We start from the raw sequence: 26,101 nt of genomic DNA, 5'->3' as shown, positions 1-26,101 counted from the left end.
CACTATTTTTTTTTTCGGTTGTCCATTACAACCACTAATGTTCAGGTGGATTATGTTGGATATGTCAAAGATGCCGAAAAGCTTTTGCAAAAAACACTAAATGAATACAGGTGTTTCTCTACATATCCCATATTTTTTTAACTATGTTAACATTTTATTTCAGATTATTCTGGGAGAATGTGTGCTTAATTAACACTGCCATACAGGTGTTTCCCTACGTATCCCATATTTTTTTTTGGACTCAAAAGAAGAGATGCGAAAAATAAAAAATAAAAATAGTCTCAGTACTGTTTGTCATTTGAATTTGCATGTGCTTCTCTTCCCATTAAACTGAATAATTGAATCCAAATGATTTGTTCACAGTATTTCCTGAAAACAATTTTATGAATTAAGATTGATAATTAGCCGTACCATTCAAAAAAAAGAAGATTGATATTGAGCCGTGCGCAGTTTGATTTGAAATGTGCAATGAAACTTGGGGTTGAGATGGTGGCACTGCCATTTTGTTTTGACTTGTGGTTTAAAATTTTTTCAACTCTTTTGAATTTTTACAATTGCCTTCATCCAAGTTCATTACTTGCATGATTGTATTCTTGTTTAAAAATAGCCAAATTGGATTTTTGCTGTTCATTTCTACGCGTCTTATTTTTCTAGAATTGCATCTCCAATTGAGTTTTGAGCATAGATCTGGCTTTTAACAGACATAAACATCGTGGGCCTGTTATTGGTGTTACTGAATGCCCAAGCATTCATACTATGAAGTCTGGCATACGTGTTTTGGATGAATTTCCATGCGTCCATGTTCCTTGTAATGCCCGTGACAGCAATTATCAGGTGATCTAACTGGAAAATTTTGTCAGTTTATATTATTTTTATATGCATTTTAATGTGATGCATCTCTTGACAAGCATTTATTATTTTATTTGCATTTCTTTTTCTGCTCAAATAGGCTATTGGATGGCAAATCGTGGCTGCAAAAATTGGAATGCAACGTTCTGCTGCTTCATCACAGTGGTTGAAAGAGAGAATTTTGCTTTCGAGATATGCACATGTAACTTCTTTTTCATTTCTAACTGAAAATTCTTCTTCAAATTAGTTCATATTTTTTTAAATGCCTTAGAAATTGTGGTAACAGGTGCCATTGGGGAATTTTGAACTTGATTGGCTTGTATTTACTGCTGATATCTTCCTTTCTAGAGCTTTACGTGATCAGCAACAGGTTAGCTTTGAACTTTTCCAGTTGTGTAGGAAAATTTTCACGTTCTCAAGAAAGTTCTCTAGAGTTTTTTTGTTGGTAGATAAATAAGCCACTATTTATTTTGAGATTCATATACATGTATGTAGTTCTCAAGAACACTTGGTTAACGAGATTAGTTTCCGATGCATCTTTTGGTTTGTTTTATGCCCTCTTCTATTACTTTTGGGTTGGAGGTTTGTATATTTATCTGTTCCATTTCTCCTGGTAGCTTTGATATATTTCTATTTTAAATTGTTAAATTTTCTATATTTAATACTTAATAAGTGTTAACTTACCAACTTCTCCAAAAGCTTAAGCTGTTGGAGAAAGGCGTTATTTATCTTTAATACTTTAACACTCCCCCGCACGTGTGACCCACTTGGCAAACAAGTGGCACATGTGGTCCCACTTTGGGCTGACCATCGCATATGGATTTTTGCTATCTGGGAGGTTTGAACTCGAGACCTTTGCTCTGATACCATGTTAACTTACCAACTTCTCCAAAAGCTTAAGCTGTTGGAGAAAGGCGTTATTTATCTTTTATACTTTAACAATAAGTCATAACAAACCTGTATCACATTATTATTTAGGCAGTTCTCAAAGGCTATTACAATTCCCAAAAAAGCACTCAGCAACCAATTAAAAAATAAAAGACAAGGTGAGTTCTCCCCATTACCAAAACACCGTAGTGTGAATATCAGTAGCCATTTTTTTACTTTTCATGGATTTACAATTTTAAAAATTGGAGAAAAGTATATTTTTGAATAAAAATTAATCGTCGGTGAATGTGAGCTTCTAATTTTTATTATATGTGAGTTCTTGCCCGATCTACAATTGACAGTGTCATATTTTTAGTTTCATTTTGAAAATTAATTATTTTATTTAGGGCAGTGATAAATCGACCCCCTATGTGTCTTTCTCTCTCCTCTTCCAAGAGGAGAGAGAAAGACACATAGGGGGTCGAGTTGTCACTCCCCTTTGTTTATTTATGTTAGAAAATTCTTTAAAATAGCTAAAACTATATTTTCAAAAAAAAAAAAACATATCATATATGCTTCTAATTTTTTTACATGAAAGTTATTGTTACCGATTTTTTGATCAATGGGATGCAAGTGGATACACAAGAATGTGGCATCTTCTTACCCATCCGGAGAAAGGTACAAGGATTGTCTAGTCGTAAAGAGGTACGCCTAGAAAGAGGGCGTTGATTACAACAAGATATTCTCACCTTGGTAAAACACCAACTCAATCAAGGCATTGTTGTGTCTGGTCGCGAAGCATAATCTAGAGCTAGACCAGATAGATGTTAAAAAGATGTTCCTTCATGGGACTTGAGGAACATATTTATATGGAGCGGTCAGAGCGATATGTTGAAAAATGGAAGGAGGATCATGTATGTCTACTGAAGCTGTCTCTCTATGGGTTGAACAATCACCTAGGCAATGTAATGTAGAGTGGATGCAACGGATTGCAGTTCTAATACCAAATAATGCAGGATAGGCGTAGCGGAAGATCTGTCTGGAGGGATGTGGAAGCTAAAGGGAAATTGGAAAGAAAGTTAAGGCAAAACTAGGTAGGGGATAAGTTGAAAAGGGCTATTGAAAGGGATGAAAGGGCCATTGAAACTAGTGGATATCTTAATTGAATGAAGGTGGTTATATATGTGGAAGTGTTTGGGTTAATTATAGGGATGTTGGATAGGTGGAAGGGAAGTTCTTGGTTGGTTTCAAGATGGTGGTTAAAGGGTTGGTTAAAGAAACAAGATATGGTTAAAGAAAAGACTTGGTTATTCGGTTAAAGGAATTCTTGTGGAGATTAAAGAAATTCAAGAAGTGGTTAATGGTTGAGGGGGAATCGGTTACAAAGTGAAGGTGGTTTCTAAAGGGTGAGGGGCGGCTGGAATAGGTGGTTGGAGAATCGGTTGAGATGAATAGCGTGGCTGTTGGTCGACTAGGATGGGTGGTTTCGATTGAAGGGACTGATTTTGTGGGGCTATTGGCGGTGGGAGTGGAACTGTTTGAGTGCTGGGTTTATGTGTGAAACAAAGATTGGTTTGGGTGTAAAGAGGCTGAGAACAATGATTAAAGGGCCATGGGTGAGGCTCTGTTTAGGGAAGGCTTGGGGTGGAGAAAGAAAAGGGTGATAGGGGGCTGTTTCGGCAATGGAAAGTACTGGTTTTAGGTGTCAAAACTGGTTTGGGCTGAGTTTTAAGGTGAAACTGGAAGGTAGATGACTGGCCCAAGAAGAGTTTGAGATGGCTGTTGAAGGTGGTGATCTGATCCTTTGGCAACTTTAGGTCTTTGCACGATCAAAACTTGCACTCAAAAAAGAGACTCACAAGAGAGTTTTTTATTCAACTTGAAGGGACAAGGAATAAATTCCTATAAATCTCATTTCTTTTTCATAATAAAGAGATGTAAAATCATTTACAATATGCCTATTTATAAACTTTTTCAAGGACAATTTCCGATTCCAACTAAGACTAGTTTACTAAGACAAAACAATCTCCAAATATAACAAGATTTGTCAAGTTAATCCTAATTTCTCTCTTACTAAAGCAAGGCCTTTTTTTGTTCCCCAAAATAACTAAAACTCTTAAAATTTCTAAAAATCTCCTAAATCTAAGTTAAACTTTTGGACGACCAACTCCTAATAAGATTCTTCCAAATTAAAATTCTAATAAACAAAAGAATAATGATATGGTAACCGAGTAGGGGACCAAGAGTGGAACCGAACAAATAGCCTATTCACACATTAGCAATCTCGTTCATTGATTTTTTGCCTTTGATTCCTTGAAATGGCAAAACTACCTCTCCACAAGGTTTTAAATCTCGGTTTCGGTTTCGGTACGAAATTTCGGACGAAATCTTGTAAAAATTTCACCGGAAATTTCCGAAATGTTTCACCAAAATTTCTGAAATTTTGGGTGAAATTTTGTGCTTCACCGAAACGTTTCACCGAAATTTTACCGAAACGTGCGAAGTTTGGTACTTTTCCGACTCACTGTGAATTTCGTTTCGTTTTCCACCGAAACCGAAATATTTCGTTTCGGCCGAAATTTAAAACCATGCCCCTCCCACGCCATGTGGCATGTGGGGATTTGTTAGGTTCTACTCCCGGTTCCACTCCCGGTCTCCCTAGCAGCACTCTAAACAAAATTACTAATAATAAAAAGCTTCCAACATGTGTAAAACTCTTGAAGCACTGTGATGAACATAGGCCGTTGATCTGGTTGACGGGCTATATCTTCCGATCTGTTGGTGATCGGTGAATGGGAGGTATTCTTTTGTCATAGCTTGTGATTGATCGACGATCTAGATTGCTGAATTGTTGATCCGAGGGTCCCAGGCAATCCGATCGAGGATCTGACATTCTTGGCCGTCGATTTGTGTGATCTAGAGAGATGCACCACTATGGTATTTACCGTTTGATTCCTTTATGATGAGATATGGGTACAAGCGTAGTATCATTGATGATTGCGTTTATTATCATGTTATTGACAATAATTCATAGATATATAATTGTCGCTATATGTTGTTGATATGCCTGTTACTGTTAACACTAGGCATAAAGTCGATATGCTAAAATTTATGTTAAGCCAGGAATTCGACATGGAAGACCTTGATGCTCCTAAGAAGAGCCTTAGGATGGAAATTAGACGGAATAGGAAAAAGGAGTGCTTTGGTTTTTGCAGGCCATGTACATTAAACAGGTGCTTGAGAGGTTCAAAGAACATAGAAAAATGCAAAACTAGTCAGCATTCCGTTGACTTGTCACTTCAAATTGTGTAAGCACTTATGCCCATCTACCAATGAGGAACATGCATGCATATCTAACATCCTTTCTGCTAGTGCTGTTGGTTATGTAATCTATAGTCTATACGTGGCCAGATATGGCTCATGCTGTGAGTGCGGTTAGTAGATACATGGCAAATCTGAGATAGGAGCCTTGGAATGTAGTGAAGTTGATTCTCAAATACTTACAGGCCACTACAAGTTTTGGCTAGCTGTATGACATGGACAAAAAATGAAGATGAGTTGCCAGGCTATGTAGATTCAGACTATGCAGGAGACTTGGACGATGGAAGATTTATTATAGACTATTTGTTCACATTAGTAGGTGGGCCTTTTTTTCTCTAAAGGCTTCGCTTTAGTCTACAGTTGCCTTGTCTACCAAAACGGCAAAGAACATGGTAGCAGGTGAGGCTGTCAAGGAGACTATTTGGTTGGATAGATTGTTCCATGATATGGGTTTACAGCGGGGGAAAATTTTGTTGGTCTGTGATAGTCAAAATGTCTTACACTTTCCAAAGAATCAAGTATATCGTGCTAAGATGAAATATAGTCATGTGTGACATCACTAGATAAAGGAGTGGGTGTCATATAGAAGTATTCACTTGAAGAGAATACAAACAGATGACAATGTAGTGGATATGTTGACTAAGTCAATTACTGCGACTAACTTCAAACCTTGCTTGGACTTGGCCAATATCAACAGATGTTGATGATTGGCAAAGCATCCCACAGTGGGTGCGCCTCATGGGCAGGAAGTGTTGAGCTGTGTTGTAGGAGTATACAATGGTGTTGATCTTCAGATGTTTGCAGAATTCGAGCCAAGTGGAGATTTTTGTATAGATGTCTTGTATTCTAGTAATGATTCATCACCTTAGCGGACTAATGTGCGTGATGAACACATGGGTCGAGCTGTAGTGGCATTAATGTATAAGCCCTACTAGGTTATGGGAGTAAGGCTTTTTTTCCCTTGTGCATTTCTTGGCCAAGAGGAAAGAAGTGAGTGTTTTGTAGCCCAACAGAAATAGTGAAACTCTCTTCTTCCGTGGGCATATGCACACTGCCGAACCACATAATTTTTTTGTTCTTTCTTTTATGTTTTGTGTTGCTTACATCTCTTCTAGTCGTTTGCTACACATCGGATTTGATTCTATTTTTAGAGATTAGAGATCTCTCAGTTTTCAACATTTGCCATGTTTAAATATCAATCAATAGAAACAAAACAAATATGTAATATTAAGAAGGATTATAACCAGGGATGCCAGAGCGGGAATCGAAAGCGGGAATCGAAGGCTCCCGGGATGGTCGGAAGCGGGAATTGTGAAGTCGCCGGAGAGTCGCCAGGGAGTCACCGGGGAATTGTTGGGGAATAGCTGGGGAGTTGGCATCGCCTGGGAATCGCTGGGAAATAGCGTTTCACATAACATTAAACCGCTGTTCCCAAAAGTAGGAATCGGGTTTTCGGGGAATCATAAACCGCGGTTCCCAAAAGTGGGAATCGGGTTTTCGGGGAATCATAAACTGCGGTTCCCAAAAGTGGGAATCAGGTTTCCGGTGAATCCGAACCGAGATTCCCAGTTTTTGGGGATTCGTGAAGATTCCCGTTTCGGATTCGAGAACCCGGGAATCGAGGTTCCCCACTCCCTGGGAAGAATCCTGCTTCCTTGATTATAACACTTTAAAAGACTAAAGGTCCCAAGTGCATAAGTGGCTATACTCTTAACAAACTCGATACTCAGGGGCCGTTTGGATACGTGGATTTTAGAATCTGGGATTTCTTCAAAATTGTAGCTAAGAGATGAGAGAAGAAGCAGGCCAGCCATCGTTTTTGACTTCTCGCCCTTCTTTCCGTCAGCAAGAGAGTAGCAGATCCTCCCATATTTCCAGGTTTTAGAAATCTCAGGATGTGGGAGAGATTTTTAAAACCTAAATTTCTCACTTAAAATCCAAGAAACGCTGTCAGGACAGCACACAATAGCTTGATCATGAACCCTCTTTTACACTGTTTTCAAGCTAAAAACCTGGATTTTAAAATCTGCGTATCCAAATGGCCCCTAAGCTAGAGGAACCAAGTCCCTTTGTATGCTGCAACCCCCTTTTGTTCGCATGCTGCAATAACAAAAGACATAAGATGAAAACCGAAGGGAAATGTTGATTTTTTTATTCTTAATATGACACATCTGTTGAGTCACATCATTGTTCGTTTTGCTTTAAATGTTTCTGACTTTCTGTCATACATTCATAAGTTTCGGTTTTACATTTTGCAGTCACTTGTAATGTGACTCCTGACAAATGCGCTCAAGGGTGATCTTGTCTATTATCTCGTCTAGGAAGTCAGTCATAGTGTAGATATTGGGGTATTGGAGGCTTGCTTAATTTAAGGGTTTCCAGTTTTATTCTCACAAGCACAAATTATGTTGTTGGATTTTGATTTTCAAAATCATGTTTTTTACAGTCAAAGTAAAGTTTGAAAAAGTTTTTCAAAATGTTTTGACAAGAGAGAAAATGAATGGATGTTTCTCTTGGGTTTTTCGAATTGATTCATGACCTTTGCTTCCAAGAGTCATGAATGGAAAGTTCAATGTCCAAAGGACACTTCATGAAGGTTCATGACATGAGTTTGAACTTTTGAATGGATGTTTCCAAAGAGTGTTTCTACTTGAAAGGACACAAGTTCTTTATAAATAGAGAGGGAAAACATCCAGATTAAAAAGTACACAATTTTGAGAAAGCCATGGAACTTTTACTCTATTGATTCTCTCTTGTAGTTTCCCCTACTAAGTGTTGTTCTACTTGTGTTTAAGAAAATCTGTCAAGTGTTTGTTATTCTAGAGAAACAAACACTTGGGTCTCACATACTTGTCAAATCTAAGGGTGATTCTCGGTTTGGTACTGTTAGTGCAAAACGTCATCAAGCAAAATTGGTTTGGAACTAGGCGTCATTGTATCTTGGAGGCGAATTCGGGGACCCTCTTGCACAGATTTGGTGGGGGGCGAATATCGTCTTAAGGAAAATGACTACGCGCCTTGAAGCATCTCATTCTTCTTCTTCTTCTCATATCCATGAATAAGGAATTTTTCCAACATATGTTCTTATTTTATCATGCTTATTTTTTCTATTATTGCAATTGTCAAGCTCCCTTATTTTTGCACTGGGCTTGGTCATGAATTTCAGGGTTAAACTGTTGATAATCCCAAATAAAGCCATGTTTCATATGTTGTAATTCACAGATCATTATTCAGCTTTACTAAGCTTACCTCTTCACTTTTTCTATACTGTTAATTGCTGAACCCTTTTGAACGCATAGGTACTTTGGATATCCGATGATGGCATTCCAGATCTAGGAGGCATTGGTGAAGAAGATACATGCTTTGCTGATGAAGTGAGCATTCAAAACACTTAGAGAAATTTCCTACAAATTAAGTTTTTCAGTTTGAGCTTTCCTGTAAATACATCTACTGTAGGATATGTTGGTATTTTCCAGTCTGTAATCCAGTTGGATTATAAAAGGAACTTGTCTCATTACAAATTGGCTTCCATTATTTTGTCTTGTTTTATCTGTAACTCATTTCTTGGTGTTTTTTTTCATCAATATACAGGTCCATCAACCTGTTCTCACTTATCCTGGAGCATATAGAAAAGTGACTGTTGAGCTAAAGGTTGCTGTATCGTCATTACCTTTGAGAACTCGCATCCTGTTTAGAATCAGTACATATTTATTCTAGGAAAAATTATGTGGTGCCCGACCAGGAAGTCCCATTAAGGTGGTACGTTAAACGTACCACCCTTGTTATTTGATCCAACAGCAGCCCACTTAAAAAAATGGGCTGCTGTTGGATAAAAAATATCAAGTGTGGTACTGCCCACACGGGACTTGACGTTTGGGCACCATATAAAAACTCTAACTCTGGAAGGGATTTTTTTTTTTTTTGGAAAGATTGATAAAGAAAAAAAACTAGCCAACTATAAAAATCCTAATAGAGGGACATGGCGTCCCATGGGGATCATCACAAAAAAATAAAGAAAAAATCATGTTCAATCAATTTCTGACTGCCCTACATCTTGCCTTCGGTTCCTAAGGTATTGACAATGATTAGTTACTCTTGTCTAGTTTATTTACTTGCACATTACTAGACCTCAACCATATGTTGGAGTTTCGGTTTTACTTTGGAGCATAGATCAATAATTTTAGCAATCACTCCAGCTAGACTCCATGGACCCACTGATCTTTTCGTTGCCCAAGCAGTGACGATTGTGGAGTCTCTCTCAATCAGTACAGGTTCTTGAAAGGAGTCGGCATGCAATTTTAACCCCTAAAGTAGCCCATGTTTCTGCCTCATTAGAATCAGATACACCAATCGGTCCGGAAAAGGTTAATAGAGAACATCCACCCAAGTATCAAAAGATCCCATCAATAATTGCCCAATAGGATTGCCTTTAGAACTCCATCCAAGTTTCAAAAGATCTCCCATACTATGTTGAATCCCTTGGTGTTTCTTCCCCACATGATGAGATCGATTTTGACATCTAGTATTATCTTTCCCATTAACCTTTTTTCTCTTTAAAAGTACGATTGTTTCTTTCTTTCCATATGTGCCATACCAACACATGCAGAACCAAACTCCACATTATTCTTTCTGTTTCGCCGAAAGGCCCTCCATTCCAATGAAGGAGAATGCTTTTGATTGATTGCCGAAAACCCAAGAACATCTAAAGTCTCTAGAAGATAGTTTTTGATGCCCCTTCTCTTTTTTGTGATGACAGATGTCTATCATATTTACAAACTGCTTACACTTGTTATTCTGCAGATCCACCACCTAGCTGTAAATGCTCTCCTAAAGAGCAGCCAAGTGAATGAAATGGAAGGAGGAACTTTATTAGGGTTTGACCAGGATTCTGGATCAAATGAGCAGACTGGGTTTGATGAGGCTAGCTCGTGTGCACCTGCATTTCGTGTCCTCAAGAAATTGATTGAAAGATGTGTCTCAGATGCTGTCACATCTGGAAATGTATTTGCCGATGCAATATTGCAACATCTCTACCGATGGCTTTGCAGGTCTTAATCTTTGAATTTTATGCTAACCCCCATTTTTACTTGCGTTATTTAGTGACTCTTCCATTAATCTTGCAGCCCACAGTCAAAACTCCATGATCCAGCTCTTCATCGTGTTCTACATAAGGTAATCACTTGTTACAAGGTTATAAGATTACTGGAAGATAATTTTTGAAAACAATTTTTTTTTCACCAGATACAATGCTGTTTATTAAATCAGTTATTTTCTTTGCCTTTTTAATGATGAATGGCCAAATATACAAGGATTGTAATTTCCTACTGCAAAATCTTTGTGACTTTTGACTGCAATTATTTTTGTAATTTCTTATTGCAAGTATTATAAGAACATACATATTTCCAAAATGTGATTAATTTGTTAATTCTCTTTTTTGATTTGGCAGGTCATGGAAAAAGTGTTTGCGTTACTGTTGGCTGAGTTCCGCAAGTTAGGTGCCGCAATTGTCTTTGCTGACTTCTCAAAGATTATTATAGATACAGGGAAGTGTGATTTGTTTGCGGCTCAAGCTTACTGTGAATGTTTATTAAAAACTCTACAAACCAGGTATGTCAAGACCCAATATTTGATTTCAAATGACCTATTTGTTGATCTTTCCATTTGTATAAATCTGTTCCCTTTTCTGTTCTTTAGAGATCTTTTCGAATGGATTGAGCTTGAACCCCTGCATTTCTGGCATTCTCTGCTGTTCATGGATCAGGTCTGTTTGTGTTGGCTTCTGCTTGTTCACAAGTTCATTGAATTCTGTAAAAGCCTGTCATTCAATTCTGTGAATGCCTGTGAACATTTGCATATAGACTACTAAAATATTCAGTTCTTCGTCTACTTCTTGCTATGGTTCTAGCAGCCATTACCATGTCTTAATAACATAAAAAAAAAGAGAATTGGAGATGAGAAGGAGATTAAAAACGAGATGAATGAGGAAGGTTTGGAAGGAGTGTCCTCCAACATCCCGACTTTTGTCCTTAGAACTTATTCATTTTCACCTTCAAGAAATTCTTGGGGTTTTGATGGATTAACATTAGTTGATTTACATGAACAAAATATCTCCCAATTTGTGAATTTACTCAAAACTATGACATCTCATTTGATTGCCATGTCATGTCATCTATGATGCCTTGTTATGTCAGGATATAGAAACCATCTTTAGTTGTGTCTATGTGATATGACATAAGGATATAGACAGAGAAATGCAAAGTAGTAATTTCTCATGAGATGACAAGGTATTGATGTTGAAATAGAGAAAAAAAATATTGAGAAGTCTTTTTATCTTTTTCGTGTTAGCTGGTTTTCCTTCTTTATGCTTAATTAGTTCTCCAGCCAGGGGTATTTGATATAATTTTGCAGTACCATATAATTTAGTTTGCACGTCTCAATTGTTCTTTTGTTATTTTCTTTGCATATAATCTTCTCATTCCTATACTGTTATGCGCTCTAAGTTTGCCTTCTATTCAATAGTACAACTTCGGCGGGATCCAGGCAAAACCCAGCGGTTCATGTCCCACGGATAAGCCACTTAGCGAAGACATAGTGGCTGACCCTCAGGTGGACATTGTATCAAGCTGGAATATAGCTGAATACCTACCAAAGGTCACTCAGGTAGGTCACTAGCTTCCAACACTTTCTATTTGTTTCATGTTGTGAGTTCTGCGAGACCATATATTGGTCCCAGTGATCTGCTTCCTACCAAGTTCTAACTATTCAACCAATTTCTTGTTGCTGGACAGGATCATTTTGTTTTGATTGTCTCCGAATTTATGTATATGCCATGGAAATATTCTCAAGAACAAGCTGCAACTAGGGAAGCTTTGAGGGACGGAAATGTTTGCACTCCATCCATCACCGTCACATCCGCTGAAACTTTTGAGTCACGCGTTACTGAGTTTCTTAAAGAGAAGGTACAAATGAAGCTATTCTATCAAAGCAAGTGTGACAAGATCTTTTTCAGGTTTTGCATTGGATTTATATAGCTTAACCACATGTATTGCAGATCAGCTCTTATTTTATGGACAAACTTCTTAAGATTGTTCGCGATACCCTTCGCCATATCAAGGGAAGGAACATAACGGATAGCGATGAACCCACAGCTCATGGATTCCCACAACTAGCGGGTTCTCATATACATATGGGTAATGCTGCATTGGAGTTCATTAAGCATGTCTGTGCCGTTCTTGCTCTTGACCAGAATGTTCAGCATGATATTCTGGTAATACTCCACATCTAAACTTTCTCAATGTTATAAATAATATTGTTATCCTTTTGGAGATTTTGTTGGAATATGTATTTTTCATCTTGGTTAAACTTGTTCTTAGTGGGTGCGGTTTGTATGTGGAGCCGGGGAATATCTTTTCGTTTGAAAAAATTGAGGTTCACGACATATCCGATCAGATTTGATAAAATTCTGACAAAAAGTTTGCCTGAGGTATCAATTTTTTTAGCTTACAGGCAGCAGGTCTTTCCAAGCTTGTGTAATAGAAGTGCTGGTTTGTGAGATCAGTGGAAAAAAGAATAGGAATGAAAATCGGAATGTGCAATGTAGGGGAAAAAGGCAATTTTATAAATACAATAAAAAAGAAAGACCTATTGTTGAATCATAGCTGGAGGATATTTTCAGAATTAGAGTCAACCCAAGCAGGACATAGATATTAGATGAGCAGTAAGGCTGGCGAGTTTGCAGATTCCAATATAAACTTGAAGCTCTATAATATGTCAAGACAACCGAAAAGGGAAAAAGAGAAGAGGAGGAAGAGAAGAGATGGGAAGAAGGGACAAGGGAAGAGAAGAGGAGATTTGAGGAGAAAAGTAGTAATGAGATTGCTCTCCCATGGTCCCTAATATTTATTTTTAGTGGAAATGACAAGAATGCCCTTATTACTTATGGGCTTATTATAAGGTTATATTTCAATACTACCTCGGAAGTTAGAGAGTAGATATAACTCATAACCAACTTGCGTATTATTTTGTGTCTACCTTTGTTAAATTCCTCGGTCAAAATCTCTGCCGATTGTTGATGTGTAGTAACATACGGAATAGAAATCTCTCTGGAGGTCAGCCTCTCACTTATGAAGTGTTGATAGTCAATATGTTTGGCCTTGTCATGTTAAACTGGAACATGGACTGCTAATAGTGGCTTTGTTCTCACAGTATGAGTTCATAGGCAGACAAACTTGACACCCAACTACTAGAAATATAATAGATAGGAATTAAATTCAAAGGAAAATGATTATGCCCTACTGCTATCCAACAATTAGTTGATTTTAACCATTGGTAAATTCGTTCTGGAATGACGAATAATTGAAAAGTCCATTGCCCACATAGTTACTGTAACCTCAGCTATTTTACCACAAGCTGGCGTCCTCATTGCAACTGAGTTATGGCTCATTATCTTTGTGTTCTCAGCTTGTGCCATATTTTAAAGTTCTATATCTATATCTAGCTCTGACCACGGAAGTCCTCGAGTTCGCGGTGAGAAGAATGTGCTCCTTGGCTGATTGGCCTCAATACATCAAGTTTTTTTTCCGGTATTTTCCTATTTATTTCTCAAAAACATTGGTAAATCATTCCATATGGGCTTCCATTCCATGGATGCTTTGGTAAAAAAATGTGGGCTTCCATTCCATATGCCATCATTTGGCACATTTGGAATGAGCGGAATAGATGTATCTTCATGGAAAAGGAGAGGATTTTTTACCATCTTGTTCTGGATATTAAACTGGCCATCATTGAACGGTCAAGATCGAAAGCGGGGATCCCATACTCTGTTGGTCAAACACTCCGCAACTGGCAGGCAGTCATTATAGAAAAGAAACATGTGGTAAAACCCGCCTGTGGAGATCCAAAGGACCGACGGGGGCTCGTTCCCCGCCGTCTTCTAAGGATCGGGGGTCCACCCCATGTTGAGTGCTGCCACCGGATGGTTGGTTCAAATTCAATTTTCTTGGGAGCTCGTTGGGCAACCCTGGTCCAGTGGGGATTAGGGTTGTAATTAGGGGAACAAATGGTGTAACAATTATGTCATCCTTTGGACCCGTTGGTATCTGTGATGCAAATGAAGCGGAGGCAAAAGCACTCTTGTTGGCTTGAAATGGCATGTATCGAATAACCTTGGACCTCTCATCGTCGAAGGTGATTCTTCAAATGCCATTGCTTGGGCTACTAATCGCAGTGCGGGACCTGCGTGAATTTCAGCTATTATCGACGAAATTAGGGATCTTGTCCGTATCATTCGCCCTAACATATACCACATGTGGAGATCAGCTAATGTTATGGTGGATGGTCTCGCGAAGGAGGGAGTCCACCGGGAGGACAACCTCACCATCTTTGATGCGTTGGCGCTAGGAATGGCTTCGGATCAACTCTAGTTTCTGTGACCCGTGCAATATCTGTCTCTTTTTGGCTTTAAATCAGTTGTTCTACTCGGGGATATCTTGTCCCTCGCTGTTATTGCTTCTGATTTAATGGAATAAAATGGAACTTTTCAAAAAAAAAAACATTGGTAAATCATTAAAGAGAAATGCTACCCAATGTGCCAACCATGTTGATACATTCCGACATGCAGCCACGATTTGTGCATTCAATGATCCTGTCTCTGATATGTCCTGGACTCATTGCACCAACCACGCTAACATGTTAAAGTGCACATCAGGATTGCTATTTTAGTTTCCTCTTAATAAAGTTTTTCTCCTTCAAGCATTCATATCTAAGTTAAACATCTTAGGGTAACCAGAGCAGACCTCTGTTCTTCTTCATTAGGACCATCATATTCCCTAGTAAATGGAATGTTTTAAAAAAACAAGCAGGTCTGTCACAGTTCACATGTAGTACTGACAATTGGTCTATGAATTGTTTTACAGGTGATGAGGAAGAATCTGTTGAAATTGGTTCGTGTGAGAGAATTTGCTTCAGAAGCAGAGTTTAGGGATCCCTGCTTGTCATTCACCCTCCCAAGTGTGATTTGCAGGTGAAGTGTTCAAATCAGATATTTGCAGTCTGTAGAATTTACCATATGAAGAAAGTCCTGCATAACAAAGTGACAGTAATATGTTTCTACTCAAAAGATACTTACTGTAGGTTATGGAACAAACGATTATTTAGTTTCTCTAGATCCAGAACGCAAAAGCTTGCATCCCCAGCCTGCAAAATGGCTGGAGAGCATGAGCATGCTTCCGATATGCATACTCAACTTAACTCAACTAAGCCTTTTCACAGCCTGTCCCAAGTCAGGATAAAGGAGGGTTGGCGTCAGGTTGGCAGCTGGCCGTAAACTTTGCCACTTTTCTATGAGATGAATCCTATAGAAAATTCTGAAATGCATATAGGTTGTAAAATTAATAATTCATCTTTGTCTCAACAGGGACTCAGTCGAAGTTGGCTTTAAATTTTCTTGGGTACTATCAAGACCCCAAGTGTGGAATGCTTTTGTTTGTAGTCTGACTTTTTAACTCTTCAGATACCCGATCGAGTTTTTTGGGTTTTCATTAATATATTCAAGTTTTTTGAGTGCTCAATCAAGTGGTTTGAGCAATTGATTGAGTTTTCTCAGTTCTAAGGACAGTAAGCAACCTCCTTAACTGAAGTCTTGGTCTATTTGAGTCTACTTGGTGAATTAAAAGTACTATCTGAACTGTTTTGACCTTTATATATCCATTTTGCTGGAGATGAGCCATTTGCCTTTTCTGCTCTTGGTAAAAGATTCCATCTTCTGCAGTTTGATTACAGAGCTTGCACCCTAATTTATCTTTGGTTTCCAACTAGAATACAGAGTTGACAATTAGTTCCCTTTTTTTTTAGTTTGAGTTTCGCATTACTGTTACCGTTATGACTTGTATAGCTATATTTTTGGAAAAATCTACTATCAGTTTTCAGACTATTTCCTGATTCATTCCCCTCTAACTGTAGCTACTGCAACGATTGTCGGGACCTCGACTTGTGCCGCGACCCTGCATTATTAGAGCACGAGTGGCGTTGTGCTGTGTCACAGTGCGGCCAACCATACAACCGTGAAGAGATGGAAAACCTCCTCCTCCAGATAGTTCGACAAAGAGAAAGGCTTTATCATTTACAGGATCTTGTATGCCTCAAGTGCAATCAGGTGAAAGCTGCCCATTTGGCTGAGCAGTGTGGGTTTGGTGGCTCGTGTGGCGGTTCATTTAGGTGCAAGGAAGATGCATCTGAGTTCCTTAGCAAAATGCGGGTCTTTCTGAATGTTGCCGTCTATCAGAAATTCCACCTCCTACAAGAATGTATTTCATGGATTCTCGAAGTCCGGTGATGTTCAAAAGAGCCTGCATTACTCCGGCAGATTATTCACCAATACAAAAGCAATTTTGATTCCTCGAGCAATGGTTCAGTTGGGCTTACTCAAACAGAAGATATCATGATCTTGGAAAATGGGGAAAAATGGAATTATCTTGTGTTTGACAAACCGCGCTATTAATCAAATCAAAGTCTCACTCAAGTAGCATAATCCCACTGCAGATCAATCCGATAGTATTTGAAGATAAGGCTCATTGTGCTGAGGAGTCTGCATTTCTAAAAAAGTTTTTATCTTGTCACATGTTGTATGATATTTTTTTTTCAATTGTTTCATAATTTCTATATGAAAGCTGCTCTTAGAGAGGGAGTGGGTTTCATTTCGTTAGAACTAACTCTTTATTGGTGACTTGCTGCCTTTCTTTAGGGAGGCAGGATGGATCACATGTAAGTTGTAACTATAGAAAAAAAAATAAGAAAAGAAAAAGAAATTTTCAATCTTTCTTTTGGTGTGATTTTTGTTCGAAGTGTCTATTTTCAGCCGAAAGCCAAAGCCTCTTTGGAAAGCCCCATAATTTTCTATTATGGACCAGCCATGTCTCTTTGAAATTCCCCCCCCCCCCCCCCTCCCCCTAAACGGTTTCTGTGAGAATTGTTCACTGCTTGAGGATAAATTCACCCCCTTTAAAGTTTTTCTTTGCCTTTAAAACTTAACGAATAATGTTAAGGGGGGGATTTTATCCCGTCAGAGGGGTGAGAGCTTCGAGCATCTATAACCAAAAAAAAAGTCTTTAATGGCTATCTACTTAGGGGGAATTGAACCTGTGACCTAAGGTTTAGATGCAAAGCGTCAACCATTGAGCTACAGGCCCATCCCTATCTAAGAGTTTCTCATTCAGATTTGACGGTAAGATTAACTTAGGTAATGCTATTTGGAAAAAAAGGTCCGATTTTAGCCTCATTGTATTCATTTCTTTTCATCTAAACAATGTGATTAATTGCATCTAAAGAGTTTCTAATGCAGATTTGCAAACAAGAATAAGTTAATGCTATACAAATAAGACTAGTAAGGCGACCCGTGCGATGCACGGGGCGAGGAAGAAATATGTTTAAATAGAAATGCATTGAACTCTTTTTTAAAAGAAGAAGAAAAATCAAACTTAAATTTAGTGCAACCTAAGAGGAAATGATAGATTCTACAGAGAAATTGATCCTAACGGAAGAAAATAATCATCAAGGATTGTGGTTAAGATACATTGAAGAAATTACAATATGTTTGATTTAAAACAGTAGTAAACTGTCATACAAAAATATTTATGCAGAAATTAAAATATACAGTACAAAAGATTTAGGGCGGTCGTATTCCCCCTCCCCCACCCCCACCCCCACCCCCACCCCCAGATGGCTAACGTTAAACATTAGGATTTATGTCACTTTCCCACCATTTGACCGGTCTCTCTCTCTCTCTCTCTCTCTCTCTCTCCACACACACACAACAGGAACAGTTTGGTGGGCCCATCTTTGAACAACGTAGGCCCCACCCATACCACACCATAGGATAATCCAAACCGTCCATTTGATGGGCCATAAACGTAAATAGGCTGCATCCCAAAATATCATTTCCATAGGCTGATCCTAGCCCTCCGATCTAAATAGAAACTACATCTTATGCAACCTCTATAGATTGTAGGATTGTGATCATCCTATGTAAATGATTTTTGGGGCACAACCTATTTACATTATGGCCCATCAAATGAATGGTTTGGATCATTCTATGGAGTTGGTCGTAAAGTAACATTAAGGCCCGTCCACAACATAAGACGATCCAAGCCGTCCATGGTTTGGATAATCCTATGGAGTTGGTCGTACAGTAACATTAAGGCCCAATCGTAGGCCCCACCGATATTTTTTCAGTGTAGGTTGATTTGAACAGTATTGAAACTAAAATATAAAGTAACACGAAGTAAATTTCAGAAAAAATTTAGAAAAATATTTATTGTAGATTTATAATCAACTTTGTTAAAAAATAACAAATTTAGAAATTAATCTTATAGTTACTTGCTGATTTTTAGGAATTTTAAAAGGTACGAAATCTAATGAAACAGATAAATTTAAAATTTAATTAAGGTGCTATTTTTTAGGAATTCAAAAAGGTTGATTAATAAGAATTGGTCGTCAAATAGAAAACTTAATGGGCTCAGTAGATTTAGTAAATCCCTATACTTTAATGTATGAGATAACTTAAAAAATGAAACTCTTATATTGGATTTACGTCCATCAGTTCAACAAAACAGGGACAGCGCTTGAAATTTAACATAATTATTTCTTTTGAACAAAAGTAGGATAACTCCTTTGAACAAAGATCTATATTTCAGAACATAAACATCATAAACACAATTTCTTTAAAAAAAAGGAATAAAAAGAATGCACAAAAAATGAAAGGAAAAAAAAAAAAAAGCAGTCTAGAATTTCTTGGTCATCTCATTCTAGTAAGTGACGGTGCTTATATGGCAAAATCAAAAGAACGCTAAAATATTAACAAATACCCTAATGTTTGCAATGAACCATTCGCACAATTTCAAGAGGGAGATTTGTAAAGTAAACAAAATAACGAACTGAAAGGCGTATCAGAAAATAGAATACACTCAATGCTTCGCTGCCAACCCCTCGTGAAAATATATAATATTTTACGAATATTATAGAAAAAATGATTCAAAAAAGTATGCTTCTATTTTTTATTTTTTTTTGGTGTCCCTTGATGTATTGGAAGACGATCCGATGAAGAGAGTTGAAGGAGAATATGCCGGATAAAGAAGCGGTTCATGGTATTTGTAGGAGAAAATAGAAGTCTACTCTACAACGGTGGTGCAAGGAAAACGGCAATTGAGATACCAAGAGAGGATTTTATGAGATTTAGATGCTAAATTAAAGGAATAGATAGAGTTTTTTGGGATTTAACTACTAAATTAATGAAAATACGTTTAAAAGGGTGTGTTGAAACTGTTTTAATCAAATTTGTTAAATTTTTTTTTAAAAAAAGTTACAGATTTGCACCTTGGAAATGCAAAATGCCGCAAGTGGCTAAGAACATTGAGGAAAAAAAAACAGAAAAGAGGAAAATAAGAGACATAATTTTTAGAGTCCTAACTCCTGAGTGACCCTAAATAATGTTGGTTAAAAATGAGGTAAACAGTGGCAACTATAAATGTCATTTTCTTACAATACCATCAAGAATGAAATAGAAACAACTACACAGCATGCAGAAAAGCACCAAAGCAGTATGATATATGTCCCCTGCGTTTTGAAGAGGGAAACATGTTCTTAATGATGAAATCAAATAAACATATTAATTTCTCTCCAAAATAATTTGCATATTTTATTAAATGGAAATAAATTTTAGAGGTCTCCTAAGTGGCATTAAGATATGTTGGTTAAATAAGAGGAATTAAATAGTGGCATGTATTTATCATTCAAAAAAATCTTATTTAAATATTAGATTAAATGCAAATAATTTTTAGAGGTATCCAAAGTGGGTCTAAAATATGTTGGTTAGGGGTGTAAACGAGCCGAGCCGAGCTGAGCTTGGCCAGGCTCGGCTCGGCTCGTTAAGCTCAAAAGCTCGGCTCGGCTCGGGCTCGAACCAGGCTCGCGAGCCTTACCGAGCTCGGGTTATATTAAGTTCACACCCCTCATCTTCCCTGGACAGCCCTATCTAGTGTAATTTGACTACTTCTTTTACACTATGGGGGGTGGTCCAAGTAACAAATGGGGTTCCAAAAATGAAGTGACATATTTTGCCTCCCCCTTTCACTCTCTGGATAACCCTTTTAGTGTATATATTAATATATAATATATATATTTAAATATATTAAATTCCTAACGAGCCTTAACGAGCCGAGCCGAGCCTGGCCTAAATCGGGCCTTCCGAGCCCAAGCCAAAATTGACACCCTTAATGTTGGTTAAAAATTGAGTAGGTAAATAGTAGCATTAAATATGTCAAAACAGGGGAAGAAGAGAGAACAAAATTATCTTCTTTACCCTGCTCGAGTGAGCAAAGTCCTAATGCTCTTTTCCCTGTTTTGCAACAACTTCTCACCCTCTCCCCCCTCTCTCAACAATCGGTAAGCCAATATTCCGTGAAAAAAAATTCACGGTTACCAAACATGGTCTTGGCAAACCTCTCTTCGTTTTCCTTCTATCCATAACATGTAATTTATGAAGCAGGAAGAAATATACAAAGGAAAAAAAAATAAAATTAGTAACTAATATTCCATGGGAAAAAAAATTCATGGTTACCAAACATAGCCTCAGCCCTCAGCAAATCTCTGTCTTCTTTTTTTATTTTTTTATTTCCATAAGTGTAATTGCTTAAGCAGGAAGGAAGATAGAATAGCAAAATAAAGGAGACAACAGATGTGCTCTTTTTTTACCTGTAGTTGACGAAAAATTCAGTTAGGAGTAAATGCGTTGCCCTTCGAAGAAAACCCTGAGCTCTGCATTTCATCAGACGATGGAGGGAAGAGTTAAAAAAAACATATTAGAAGTAATTGTTACACATTTCCTTATTCCCTTTATCTCTGTTAATATTATTTGATTTTTTTAATAATAATATAATTTGATTGTTCAATGGTAAAATTAAAGAGTTTCCTCTAAATAATTGAGGTTTCAATCCTACCCCTCCTTTGTTAAAAAGCCACAAAGGACGGGGTAGGATTGAAAATATGTGGGTTGAATGTGTGCATTTGTTAAAAAGCATAAAGGAGGGGTAGGATTGAAATATGTGGGTTGAATTGTTAGAAAAAGTCAAACAAAGTGAGGTGTAAATCCCACCTATTTTTAAAAAAATTCAAAAAAGCATGGGCTTTTCCTCCCAGCTTATTATAGTAGATATATAGAAGATTAGTGACTCTTTCAGTAAGGCCCAGTTCGTTTTAGATTTTTGAGAACCGATTGTGAGTAAAAAACAGACGACTGGACTGAAAATTTTGGACAACCGATTGTGAGTCCAAAACTCATTTTTGTGGCTCCTATGAGAGTGGTCCACATATGATTAATCTGAACCATCCACTTTATAAGCGTCGCTGCTCCAAATATACACAGAATTTGATTTAGGGTTTAGATAAATCTAAGGTGGGGCCCAGTAATCCCGCGCGAGAAGTCATGTTTGTTGATGGCAGTTGAATTTGAATGCCAAGCCTTAATAAAGAATGAAAAATAAAAGAGAACTAAGGAGAGAGAGCTGCAGACTACTCTTGTTTCACCAACATCACTCTTCTTCTAACCCGTTGTTTTCCTCTCATTATAGCAAAATAGAAAGGGAAATGCCCGAGAATTCCTTCTGGTTCTTTGGATTGAGACATATCCATGGTTTTCTCCCGTCTTCTGCGCCTTGCTGGTGATTCCAGGTGCATTCCCAGAGGAAAGATGGTTCATGGGAAGATGATTACATCTGGGTTGTTTCTCCATGATGTTTATACCAACAACCATTTGATCTCATTCTATGTAAAATGTGAACGCCTTGATGACGCACGCAGCTTGTTTGATGAAATGCCTGATAGGAATCTGGTGTCTTGGACAGTTCTAATATCTGGGTATTCGAAGGCGGGGTTTTCTAAACAGGCTCTGGATTGTTTTAGATCAATGGATGCTTCTGGATTTGACCCAAACCATTTTACTTATGTTGCTGCTATTTCTGCTTGTTCAAACATAGAGGCAGCAAGAACTGGTAAAGAGATACATGGAAAGATTTACAGGGTTAGAAAAGAGATGAACAGTTTTGTCAGCAATTCTTTGGTCAATCTATATGTGAAATGTGGTATGATAAAGAGTGCCCAGCTAGTGTTTGATGAAATCACTTGTCCGGATTTGATTTCTTGGACTTCCCTTATTTCGGGCTATTGTCAGTATGGGGAGGATGAGGAAGCTTTGAGGATTTATTTGCTGTCTCGAAAAGCAGGTGTGAAGGTTAATGAGTACGCTTGTGCAAGTGTTTTGGGCGCTTGCGCTAGCATTAGAGATTTGAAGATTGGGACACAGATGCATTGCCATGTTATTAAGTGTGGGGCTAGATCGGATGAATTCGTAGCAACGGCTCTTATCAATTTATATGCAAACTGTGATGAACTGGGTATTGCCCACCAAACCTTTTCAGAGCTGAATGAGCCAGTTTTGCCAACATGGACTGCACTTATAGGAGGGTATTCTCTACAAGGAGAAGGAAAGAAAGCCATTGATCTCTTTTACAAGTTCCATTCATCTGGTTTGAAACCAAATGAGCACATATTTTCATCTGCAATCGCTGCTTGTGCCAGTGCCTTTGCAATTGAAGTAGGGAGACAACTTCATTCTTTGTTACTAAAATCAGGGTTTAAATTGGTTAAATTTGTTGGAAATGCAGTTATAGATTTGTATGCTAAATGTGGTTTGTTGGATGACTCCTCCAAAGCTTTCCATGAAATGACAGAACGAGATGTGGTATCGTGGAATGCCCTGATTGCTGGGCATGTTCAGATGGGTTGTGTCGGAAAAGTGACAGAACTGCTTGATCAGATGTTGCTTGAAGGCTTGAGTCCCAATGTGTATACATATTCTAGCATTTTGAGTCTCTGTGGTGATCTCCCAGCTACAGCTTGGGGTAAGCAGACACATTGTTGCATAATTAAACCCGGTCTCGACACCAACGTGGTCGTCGGAAGTGCACTCATAGACATGTACGCTAAGTCTGGAAGATTGAGCGATGCACACAAAGTTTTCGATAACTTAACAGTTAAGAATGTGGTTTGTTGGAATACTATGCTTGTGGGATATGCTCAACATGGATTTGGAAAGGAAGCTTTAGATATTTTTAATGAGATGCAGAGAGGTGGAATCAAGCCCAACAATATTACCTTTCTTGGGGTTCTATCCGCCTGTGCACATGTGGGTCTTGTCGAAGATGGATTTTGCTACTTCAATTCTATGATCAAAGACCATGGCATAAGCCCACGGATGGATCACTTTGCTTGCATGGTTGATCTATTCGCCCGAGGGGGGCAGGTTAGAAGGGCATATGAGTTCATAAAAAGCATGAATCTTGTCCCAGATAAGGTTATCTGGCGCAGTCTCTTGGCTGGCTGCATGGCTCATAAAGATCTGGCTTTAGGAAGGCATGCTGCGGAATGCATTTTGAGAATTGATCCTGAAGATGCTCCTGCATATGTCATGCTATCGAGTGTATATGCAGATGCTGGGATGTGGGATGAGACGGCCGAAGTGAGGAAGACTATGAAGGACAAGGGATTGAAGAAACACCCTGGATGCAGCTGGATTGAGGTAAAGAACAGTGTCCATTTCTTTAATGTCGGAGATTTAGCGCATATTGAGAGACCCATTATTCACGGAACTGTGAATGAATTAACAGTCCAGATGGTGGATGCAGGATATGTACCTAGTTTTGATTTACTTCATGATAGAGAGTAGTGGGTTTATTCCACAAGTACCTAAACCAGAAAACTCAATGATTATATTTTCAGAGAAGAAGTGGGTTTTCAGTCTTGGTTTTCACTCGAATTGTTACCGTTGTAAATTTCTTTTTTGAGGATGAGTTCTCCAACCCAATCTGGGGCCAAAAATCATCTCCGTATTCCAACCCTCAAAACTGATTTTATGGCAATCTTATTCTGATATAGGAGGGAATAATTATGATGCTTGACAGATTTTTCCTGACATTGAGCTCCTGATTCTGATAAGTGGTAAGCAGATCAATCACGTTGCTAGGGTTTAACATCGACAACTTCGGTCATGATGGATTTTTGAAAATCAGGTAAGGGATGCAAGTGTGGAATTAGGTGAAGGGGAGAATGCATATTCCATTACAAAAACTTCATAATGAGATAAATTGAATGCAAAGTGTGCAAATAGGTCAGAGAGGAATGCGGATACCATTGCAAAAACTTAAGCATCGAGCTAATTGAATGCTTAAATGCTCTTTTGGAAGCACTCCTGGATTTCAATCAAATTAGAGCTTTTCAATGACTTTAGCTTTGAAAATGAACAAGGTACTTTCCCCCAATATTCTGAGAGAATCAGTGGTGACATACAAGATCACATCAGCACTACGGAGATCGAGAGTGCACATGAGAGTGCCATGGAACTTGGGAGATTCATACAAGTGGTGAGCTGCTGGAAAGCCAAGGTGTGGGAGGGAACCCTTGGTAAGACCGTGAGAAGTTCACAAACTCCAGGGCTTGCACCCTTAGTGACAGTGAATATGGCCTTTGACACATCCAATTCTTGGAGCACTCACTTTGACCGTTTTGAGGACAATTGATGCCCCAGCTGGTATTAAAACTTGATTCCTTCTTCTAATTGATACCCTACAATAAGGTTTTCCGAGGGACCTTCTTTCTTGGAATTTCAAGACCATCAGATAAAGTTGTTTAGTTGCTGCATTTGACTTCATCAACTCGTATTGCTTCAGCTTTTGGTAACTTTACTTGGTTTTGAAGGTGTGTCTTTTTTGCAATTTCACCAGGAATCTCATGTTAGGTAGGTTCCTGATCTGTTGGAACTTTGGTCATCTTCCCATGAACTGCTTTGCCATCTTCACAAGTCTTAAGTAGATCGTGCCCAGACATATATCAACCCAAAAGAATTACAGAACCATCACTAGAGATTATATTAAAAGCTAAAAGTGTAGAAGTTGATATAATATATGAGAAATAACCAAGTGCTGAATACATTCTTTAATAGAGAAGAGTTACATATTTGAACTTCGTCAGGATTGACTGCATTTTGTGCACAGAAGATTGAGATGCTCTTGAGGTTCTCATTGGTTGAACAGTAATGTTCACTGTAAGAAACAGTTAGGATAGGATATAGGAATTGAAGATTCAACCAAATTTCATGGATGGTAATGTCCACCATGTTCCAGTTAGATGGCAACCAAAGAAAGTGTGGGAATCAGATATTGGAATTGAAGATTCATATTTTAGTTTATCTTTGTAATTTAGACAATTAGGAATGACAAGTATATTAAAGTGCTTCTATACATCAATGAAATTAGCATTCCAAAAAGTGGTACTCGCAGTAATTTCTATGAGTGGTGCTGTATAAAGTATAGTATGTTCTTTTGGTCAGAATTTTTTAGCTACCACTTCCAATTTGTGGAATTGGACTCTCCTCAATGGGGAGCTGTTCTGTTTCCATGTGTTTCCTTTTCTACTTGGTCTTTCAGCAAATCAAGAGTTGTCATGTCTATCAGACTAAAGTTTGTACTATTGGGTAAAGTTCCCGCCCAGAATGGTCACCATTCAACGGCCCAATTTGCAGGGTTTTAACGACAACACAAGACACAAGAAAGATGCACCCTCGCACCTGTGCCCCAAACCGCCACATCAAAAGTGGGACGTTAATCCACTTTTGTAAAATTAGCGGTGACAACTCATCACCCCCTCTAGAAGAAATTGACAGAGCATAAGATGTAATGGTTGTACGGAGTACGTTAAAGGGGGACACACAAAGATTAAGGGTGTCACTGGGAGTACCGGTTCACTAAAGGTTATTTATACTAAGATTTGTGGACCATTTCTGGCTCTGATGGTTGTTGGTAGTAAGTATTTGTCACCAACTCATATAGTTGAATTTTCCAGTTATTGTTATGTATCTCTTTAATAGAAAGTCCGAAGTCCTAAATATGTTTAAAATCTATAAGGTCAAAGTTAAAAATCAGCTCGATTCATAGATTAAAATTGTGAGGTCCGATAAGGGCAA

General features: G+C 38.1%; 1 protein-coding gene and 1 pseudogene across 1 annotated transcript in view; both read left to right on the top strand.

The window, feature by feature from the left end:
- LOC143877582 (DNA polymerase epsilon catalytic subunit A-like) overlaps positions 1-16,844 on the top strand; it is a 60,910-nt gene extending 44,066 nt beyond the window's left edge. Inside the window, exons 35-49 of the mRNA XM_077379725.1 lie at positions 46-110; positions 702-834; positions 950-1,051; positions 1,136-1,219; positions 8,337-8,411; positions 8,629-8,688; positions 9,838-10,085; positions 10,161-10,209; positions 10,484-10,644; positions 10,732-10,798; positions 11,557-11,697; positions 11,826-11,996; positions 12,089-12,304; positions 14,952-15,058; positions 15,997-16,844. Coding sequence (XP_077235840.1) covers positions 46-110; positions 702-834; positions 950-1,051; positions 1,136-1,219; positions 8,337-8,411; positions 8,629-8,688; positions 9,838-10,085; positions 10,161-10,209; positions 10,484-10,644; positions 10,732-10,798; positions 11,557-11,697; positions 11,826-11,996; positions 12,089-12,304; positions 14,952-15,058; positions 15,997-16,369 — 2,052 coding nt within the window. The 3' untranslated portion in view covers positions 16,370-16,844. The remainder of the gene's footprint in view (positions 1-45; positions 111-701; positions 835-949; positions 1,052-1,135; positions 1,220-8,336; positions 8,412-8,628; positions 8,689-9,837; positions 10,086-10,160; positions 10,210-10,483; positions 10,645-10,731; positions 10,799-11,556; positions 11,698-11,825; positions 11,997-12,088; positions 12,305-14,951; positions 15,059-15,996) is intronic.
- Positions 16,845-21,331: 4,487 nt separating this feature from the next.
- Positions 21,332-23,880, top strand: LOC143876678 (pentatricopeptide repeat-containing protein At2g27610 pseudogene; annotated as a pseudogene).
- Positions 23,881-26,101: the final 2,221 nt, after the last annotated feature.

The sequence above is a fragment of the Tasmannia lanceolata genome, unplaced genomic scaffold (genome assembly GCF_043159265.1).
Source record: "Tasmannia lanceolata isolate RefF3 unplaced genomic scaffold, GAP_Taslan_0.1 ptg000005l, whole genome shotgun sequence".
NCBI classification, from domain to species: domain Eukaryota; kingdom Viridiplantae; phylum Streptophyta; class Magnoliopsida; order Canellales; family Winteraceae; genus Tasmannia; species Tasmannia lanceolata.
Note: the sequence above shows the minus strand (reverse complement) of the source record. Positions and strands in the feature narration are given on the sequence as shown.